Source organism: Folsomia candida, unplaced genomic scaffold, assembly GCF_002217175.1.
Source record: "Folsomia candida strain VU population unplaced genomic scaffold, ASM221717v1 Fcan01_Sc014, whole genome shotgun sequence".
Lineage (NCBI taxonomy): Eukaryota > Metazoa > Arthropoda > Collembola > Entomobryomorpha > Isotomidae > Folsomia > Folsomia candida.
Genome location: NW_019091206.1, coordinates 579,620 through 588,441, shown reverse-complemented (window position 1 = coordinate 588,441; position 8,822 = coordinate 579,620). Strand labels below are relative to the sequence as shown.

The following is an 8,822-nucleotide window of genomic DNA, read 5'->3' as shown; positions in this document are numbered from 1 at the left end:
GAGTTTAAGCATGACAAGTCATCTTTCCATGCTATTTTTCTCAGAGCCATATATTTGGTTCGGGTGGATATGTTTTCATGAAATTTGGTAATTTTGTAGCTTATACCATCTAGAATTGGTCGTAAAAATCTCAGAATTTTGTGTTGATAATTGCAATAAGTATGAATCAAGAAGTATGTGATACTTCGTCCCATACCACGCGCTTTAACTCGCAATGCTCTGCTGTGTTAACTCATGGAGAATTTTGGACCTAGAAACTCAGTAGTTTCGTCGGTCGCTCGATGGTCAGGGTGTAGAACAAGATCCCTCAAAGAATATATATTCTGGACCCCCTCGGGGGTAGCTTTCTAACGACACCCTATTTATGGGGCAATATGCGACTTGACCTTTCGACATTTCGACTCTCAAAACACGTCATGGAGGTCGATTTCGATCTTCAGTGTAATTTAACTATTGTTCTACTTCTAAAGGTCTATAACATATCCAAAATTGGGGAAAATCGAACCAACTAACACGACATGACCTTTGACCACACCCCCAGGGGGTGTGGCAAACATTACCTACTTCTAGTGGTCAGCTGTATTGGAAAATCATACGTTGATTCCCATTAACAGAAGTGCAATTGATGGAATGGTTTAGGCAGTGTAAGTTTTGGAAATGAAATAGAACAATCCGTACCAGTGTGCCTTGTATAGAGTACTCAGAAATGGGAATATGTTAAGCGGACTTTAATAATCTTAAAAATGAACAGAGATCGTTTCGTGATCAGCAGTAGAAAATAAACTGCAGACTAATCGCTAAAAGCTATGTAATGCTATATAAGAATAGAAAGTTTGCGTGCAGACTCTGTGGCTAACCCTTGTAAGCCTTGTTGAAGTATGCACAACTTATGTATTTACGTATGAGTTACATATGTACATAGATAAGTATGTATCTCATAGTCAGCCAATGGGTGTCTTGTACATGTCACGAAACAGTTGGATGTGAGTATGTTCTGAACTTGAAGCCTCCCTTAAAATATATTATTTCTTATATGAGCATACAGATCATGAATATTTAATTGATTTGTTTATGTATGCTCGGCAGTGACTCTATTTAAAATCTTCAAATATAGCATTCGACGACTTTCAATATTATCAGGGATTAGGGGTGCCTTCTGCTTGTGTATATATATATGTATATACGAGTGGAATGAGAAAAACTTAATGACCGTTACGATATGAATTTCTGGATCCTTAGCCAATAATTGAAATGTAGATGCGACTTTTTGAGCCTGGATGACAGTCGATGTCGAGTAGATGAGAAAATTTACGCTGTGTACAAATTGTCCATGATTGTAATTTCCTAAGTGCTCCCACTTATGTACATAGTTGTGGGAACGTATTGATGTCACGTTTATTTCATCAATTCCATTGAGAAATACAATTTGGAAAAATGTGCATAGACATACATTGTTTGACATTAGTGTATGTCAATACAACTTCACTTATTGTTTTATCTGTATGTCTGTTATTTCTTTAACCACGTGTGGCGATATATTTCAAGATTATGTGAATAGTGGAATTTACAATTATTAATAAAGAAATTTGAGTACTCAATAGTTGTGTTCCAAATTTTTTTGACTGGCGATAAGAATTAAAACACCCCACATGGACATTTATGGGGTTAGCACCATACCTGTGAATATTTATTCAAAATTTGAGTTTGAATAATGAATAATGTTAATTATTCAAAATTTTTTGAATATTGAATAAATAAATAATTGGGTATTAACTTAGTTGTTGAATATTGAATAAATAAATAATATTTTGATTTGAAAGAATGTGTAGTGAAGAAATGAATAAATGATGATATGTACTGAATAAATAAATAAATAAATAAATAAATGTTGGATGTATAGTAATAAATCTGACTAAAATTTGGTTAAACTTGAGACAGACTTGTTTCACATTATTTATTCACTATGTATGTGACAAGTTATACATAGCTCGAAGATCTTACGTTCCCCATAAAAATCTCACTTGCCCCATGAAAATCTCACGTTGCCCCATAAAAATCTCACTTGCCCCATAAAAATCTTAGGTTGCCCCAAAAATAAATACATATTCAATGAATAAATAATTTTCTTCAGTTTAATTGAATAAATAATGAATAAATAATTTTATTCAAAATTTGATTAAATAATGAATAAATAATTTTATTCAAAATTTGATTAGATAATGAATAAATAATTTTATTCAAAATTTGATTGAATGAATAATGAATAAATAATTTTCTTTGAAGTTCGTTGAATAAATAGTGAATAAATAATTTTCTTCGGAGTTTTGAATGATTGAATAATGACTGAAGAATTATTTTTTGCACAGCTATGGTTGGCGCACATCACATCCCAGCCGAAGAGCACATGCGATACGGAATGTCTCGTTGGGTAAAAGTGTCCCAAGTTGTGAGGAGGGAACAGCGTTGAGCCAGGCCCCCACATTAGGTTGTCTCATGGCCAGGAAGCGGGTCTTGTCTTCTGGGTCGGGTGCCCAGTTCTTGAGGTGTGATTGCCTCCTGTTGAGGTTTCTCCCACGTTGCTTGGACGCCCCGTACTTCTAGTGGTAGTTCTGCAGGTCCCAGCGGATTCAACCTCTCTTCACCTTCTTGAATGGCTGTATCAGTGCCATGGAGGTACGACGGTAAAAGGCGCTCAACAAGGGGCAGGGCGCTGTAGGCGGACGCGGAAAGCACGGAATCGCTACGTCTACAGCGTGCCTGACCCGCAGGTCACCATCGCCCACTGCTGGGAGAGAAGATTGGACCCAAGATTGGGGGGAAAGTGAACAGTTCAGGATTCCTTCCATAGCCTCCTTGAGTCTGGCAGCGTACACGGTGAGGGAATCAAATCTCCACGTAGGCGCACATCGGAGAAAGCAAATGAGACGAGGAGTCAAGATGGAAGCCCGGAGAAGGAAGAAACCAGAATGAGAGGAGAGATCGAGGAATCGTACGTCAAGTGTTGCCAACTGGTCGGTCTTCGCCCCCACCACCGCCTCGATGGCATCGCCTGTGAAGGGGGTACCCAATAGAATGGCGGATACGGGGGAGAACTCCTGGATTCCTGGCGACGCTTGGCGGAAATTCTCCAAAATTTCATGACGGCTGCGGTTGTCCACCTCTCCCAGTATCCCTACCTCACACTGGACGGTGTTGAGGTGAAGACCAACTTCCGCTCCCATGCCGATAATGGTGTCCAATGCGATGATCACTTTCTTCGGTGTGTCGGCTAGGGCGGCAGCATCCAAATATTATAAATTGAGTAATGTCATGTAAACATCATCATGTAACAATATATACATATGCAGCCATGTAAAAGTACATAAATATGTAGCCATGTAAATTTCATATGAGGTCTTATAAAAATACATATGTAGTAATTACATATAATGCTTTATTATCATAGAGTAAAGTAATGTATTCGAAGAGCGTTAATGATTAACATGGCTCACGCGTGTCGATACGGTGAATACCGCTGCTTTGATGTCATAATTTGGTGACGACAAAAGGGGCACTTATTAATGTTTTCGTTACGTGTAATGTTTCGTGGTATTGTTTCGATACGGATACATCACGGTTGTGTTACTTGGAATACTCCGAAATTAGGAAATGGAAGAACCGATACTGTACTCGATCACTCCTGGGATTCTGTACCTTAAATGGAGTCGACAATAACTGGAAACACTCGGAAAATGTTTCCCAATTTGTAAGAGATTTATTTCCCCAAAAAACGTGGTTATCCATTGCAATATCCCAAAAATTATTTTTTTCTGTGAAATCTAAATCTTTTAGATGTACTAGAGCTTTAAATGTATTTGGTCTTGTTCCTTCTAGAGGCGGGTTTAATTCGGTTGTCATTAATCCAATGTAGCAATTTACCAGTATGACAGACATTAAGGTCCAAGCAGAAATAGTGATACGATAGAGAGGTTTGCCTTCTGATCTGGATGGAACTGGGATAGTCTCTTCAAATAATGTGGCCAGAATGAATAGCCACGCTGAAAATGAGTCAGATGTTTTCCTTTCTACTCCATATTTATGAAGCATATAGATAAATAGAACACATACAGTACTGGAGGACAGCAATAGATACCAAATTTCAGATTGAAATAGTGTCAGACAAAATTCAAAAGTTACAAATTTCTTAGAATAACATGACAAGACTTTTGTTTAAATAAAGAAAGGTTGCAAATATATCTTGTTCAACGGATATCATGGATGACATTATTGGAAAGTTTGTTACACTCCAAGCTTTCAATTACAAACTGTAATCTTCATCAGGGAATTTACATCAAGAGAAATTAAAAATTACACAAAGTGATCACTTATTGGACATCGATGTTGACTTGAGACGCTTAGCACTATGGAAAATAAATAAATTATAATAAAGGAAGGAGAGTTGGAGTCCAAATTGGATTGAGATGCATTCCATCATTTTGATTCATTGCTCGCTGTTTAGCGTTGATGTATAGGCCTTCCTTGAATTTTCTGGCGAAGTATCTGGCCTCGAAATGAATGATCTTTGCATCATCAAAGTTGATTCGATGGTTTGGGTTGTCTGTTACATGTTGGACAAAGGATGAGGTTTCGGTCATCTTCCTGAGATCCCTTTTATGTTCTTTAACTCGAATATCCAGGGTCCGTTTTGTTTCTCCTATATATTGGTCAGGACAACCATGACATGGAATTCGGTAGATTCCGAAGGACCGTTTTGGTTTTTTGTCCTTATGGGAGCTGAGGAGCGTCCTGATTTTAATTCCTGGGGTGTAACCGAATTCAAAATTGGTCTTCCTTCTAAGGAAATCTGTCAGTCTACTTGTAACTGGACCTAGATAGGGAAGGACAAAACGTGATGGTGGATCATTTAGTTGATTAAGATTTTGTTGGAAATTAAGCAGTTTTTCTTTCATCTTGGTCTGTCTTTTTTGAATGAGGGACGCTGGATAACCATTGTTCCTTAGCATTTTTGTTATGTGGTTAGGTTCTTCTTCAATGGATTGGACATCACATATTTTGAAGGCTCTATATAATAATGCATCCGCTACAGAGATTTTGTGTGAAATGTGATGATATGATGAGAAGTGCAGATAACGGTTAGTGTGTGTGCTCTTGCGGTAGACTTTACGGGATAGTGTGTTATCCGGATTTCTTGATAAGTCCACATCTAGGAAAGCTAACTTGCCATCATTTTCTATTTCCATTGTGAAATTAACAGAAGCGTTGATATTGTTCAATTTATTGAGGATGTCATTACATTTTCTTCCCTTTATGATAGCAAAGATGTCATCCACATATCTATTCCAGTAAGAGATGAAAGGAGTTGATGGAACAATTTCATCTCCCAAACTCTCCATAAATAGATCTGCAAAAATTGGTGAAACCGGGGAACCCATTGGGACGCCATCTTTTTGATAATAAATTATGTTCCGGAATGAGAAGTAGCTGCATTCCAGACATAACATGAGAAGTTGGAGTATGTCTTCTTCTTCTAGATTTGTAATTTGTTTCCATTTTGTTTCTTCCTTTAATCTTTTCTTAATGTAATTTAATGTATGTTGTTGAGGAACATTTGTATATAATGAGGTCACATCGAAGGAGACTAGGATATATCCAGGTTTGACTTTTACAGTACTAATTCGATCCACAAATTCATATGAATTTTTGATGGCATATTTTTTCTTCGAAATGGTCTTAAGTATGGTGTTAAGATAAGTGGCAAGTTTGAAAGATGGTGAGCGTTGAAAGTCCACAATTGGTCGTAATGGTATATCCTTTTTATGAACTTTAGGAAGTCCATAAAAAATTGGTGTTGATGAGTAACGAGGAATAATTGTTCTGTATTCCTGTTCCGATAATTTATTTGCCTTCTTGAGATTCAAATAAACTTGACTGATTTTCTTTTCATAATGTGGCGAAGGGTCTATAGGTTTGGTTGCGTAAGTTGGTGTTGACAGCATGTCTAAACATTTTTGGTCATACTCAGTTCTATCCATGATCACCGTCAAGTTTCCTTTGTCAGCAGGTAAAATTACAACTTTTTTATCTTCTTTTAGTGATTTGATTGACGGATATAGTTTTTTGTAACAACCACAACTTCACCAATTTGTCGAATGAGGGCCAGCCCCTCCTGGCCCCACACCCCTGTCGTTTCCATGGCAACGGCAACAAAGTGGTAGCGGTCGGTGAGGAAAGCATATTTCTTTCTCTTGGCGTCTTCTGCCTTACTGGCGGCTGCGCCCTGGTGGCAAATTGTTTCGGGGAGATGGCTGGGAGCGAAGGTGTCAGCGCAGGTGAAGTCCCAAACCAAGGACTTTCCTCGTGCCCACGGAACAAGGGTCATCCCGTCGGGTCTCTTCCCATCAGAGTTAGAGCACCCTGCTGGCTCCCGAATGCAGGGCACTTCCGCTGAGCGGAGAGCTCGTGCGATGACGTCGTTGGCGGCCTCGTGGCGGGACCAATGACCAGCACTTCGGCGGCAAGAGAGGCCGTGGTAGCCTCGCGACGTCACTTGCACCCCACACGGGCACTTGTGTGGCTCGCAGATGTCGCAGCCTAGGCGAAGGGCGATTGCGACGCGGAACGTCTCATTTGGGAGGAGGGTGTCAAGTTGTGGAGATGGGAGGGCGTTGAGCCACACACCCGCGTACTTGTCGTGGAGGGAACGAAGGCGAGCTTTGTCCTCCGGCAGAATTGCTCGCTCTGAAAGTTGGGACAGAGTGATGTCCAGAATAGGACGCTCCCATGCGGCCTGCACTCCTCTCACGGTTTCGAGAGGTACTTCGGTGGGGCCCAAGGCAATCCACTGCTGCTCCCCCTCTATCAAAGCGATGTCGGTGCCTTGGATGTCACGTTACAATTACGGAGCTCTGGAACATTGGTTTTCCACTACAACCTCTTCGCAGTAATCGCGCCTCACTTAAACTACCTTCAACTGCTTAAAAGGTACGGGGTTACAGCAGAAATATAAAGTTCTCAGTATTAAGTAGTTTCAATAAGTTTGCAGAAGTAAATACCACAGTAATTATAACTATGGTCGGTAATTTATAATTAGACCCTTTTTTACTGAAATATAAATTTTCCCATTAATTTATTATTAGTTTGCCCCATGATTAATTTTTTGAAACTTCTAAAATTTGAAAAGTCATCATAAATAAAATACGGCAAATAACTCCAACTTGAATTTTTGGCGTTACAAAGTTGGCTAACTAAAATTTCTAAATAAAAAAATGTTTAATTTTATTGCAATGACCATACATACAATCGTTTAAATAATTATATTAGTTGCATACACATATTAATATATCATTTTGATAAAATGTCTCACCTGAATATTATAGCCGGGTTCAAAATGCGTACACCATCTCAGTTCATCTCTCCTGTATCCGGCTCTACAAAAAGATTCAAATCTTGGAGAAGCACATGAACGCCTGCCTAATGACTAGGATCGTCCCTGCAATTGTTGCTTTTTGTCCGTTGGCACAAATCATCTGCCAGTTCGTCGGCATCAAAATGTACGGCAAAATATCGATGCCTGGATTTCTCGTGTTCCCCCTGCTCACGCTGGACACTTTTTCCACTAATTTGATCATTTTCACCCCGGCGTGTCACGTATTTGGTAAATCAGTCGAAGTGAAGAGGATAAGTAGAAGCCGGGCAACCCAGTATTGCGGAGGACGATGCATTCTGAACAGAGAAATCAAGTTTTCTCTCTTTTCGCCCTGATTTGACATGCCTTTTTGACATGCCTTATTGTTGAAACCCAGTTGTGGTTTTCTACTAATTTCTGATTTGTCAAGTAGATTTTGTAATTGGTCTCAGTTTACAATTTGTATATTTTTTGTATCTATACCAACTTGATTTTTATAAATGGTGTCAAATATAGGTTACATAAGGTTAGGTTATTTTAATTTTTTTTGAAAATTCAAAAATTTTGCTGAGATTTTAACTTTTCGAAAATAAAAAGCTAGCAAAAAAATGTTTAAAAAATCCCGCCACGCGGTCAAACTCGCGCATTAAAAAAAGTGCAAAACCAAACGTTGGTAAGGTTGACCTGCACTACCAAATAAAATTGGTCCGGTCGAAATCGGAGTGTAGCCGCTGACACATCCGCATTGTAGGTATAAATATAAACTGTGTGTGTTGAAACATAATTTAGTCTAAATTGTTAAACTAGGAATTGTTTACCAAATCTGAACATATCTTTAGTATCTCCATACTGATGTGTGTTTTTGTATCAATGTCGTATCCAAACAAATATATAGGTTATGATTTCACAGATTGGTTGCTTGTTCACGATAATACTTTAAATAGCACTGTAACGAGACTTATCGCAATGCATAAACTTAACCAGAGCTTAGTTTCAAATAAATGTGAATATTTAAGCAACACGTTTTATACAACTTATATAGCTACATGCGACAACAAAATTTTTTTTGATAAAGTACGATCCATAATTACAGCATATAAAACTACTCAAGTTAATATGGAAGCATGTATTAGAACCAATTATAAGTAAAGTTGTGAACTATTTTGGATGACAAAAATCTAAGTAAGTGAATCGACATATGTAATGTACGAATTTATCAAAATAACCGTGACCTTGATCAATATCATGACAGTTCTCAATAGCTACGAATTAAAGTTGACATACATAAGTAGTACCATACACCAAATTACTATCGTAGTCATAAATTTACACAAACGACCTTCTACTGATTACACTTTGGATGGTCAACGGGAACGATCTGACGCAACATATATTACTTAGACGACGACCATTTCTC

At 38.4% G+C, this 8,822-nt stretch overlaps 1 protein-coding gene across 1 annotated transcript; it reads right to left on the bottom strand.

Annotated features, from left to right (window-relative positions):
• Positions 1-4,418: 4,418 nt before the first annotated feature.
• On the bottom strand, positions 4,419-6,032 carry LOC110856047. The gene has a single exon (XM_022104490.1). The coding sequence runs from the start codon at positions 6,030-6,032 to the stop codon at positions 4,419-4,421; it is 1,614 nt and encodes a 537-aa protein (XP_021960182.1).
• Between the last annotated feature and the right edge of the window lie 2,790 nt (positions 6,033-8,822).

Excerpts from the sequence above, each read along its gene's own strand:
- LOC110856047 (XM_022104490.1), bottom strand. The coding sequence starts at position 6,032 with ATGGATAGAACTGAGTATGACCAAAAATGTTTAGACATGCTGTCAACA.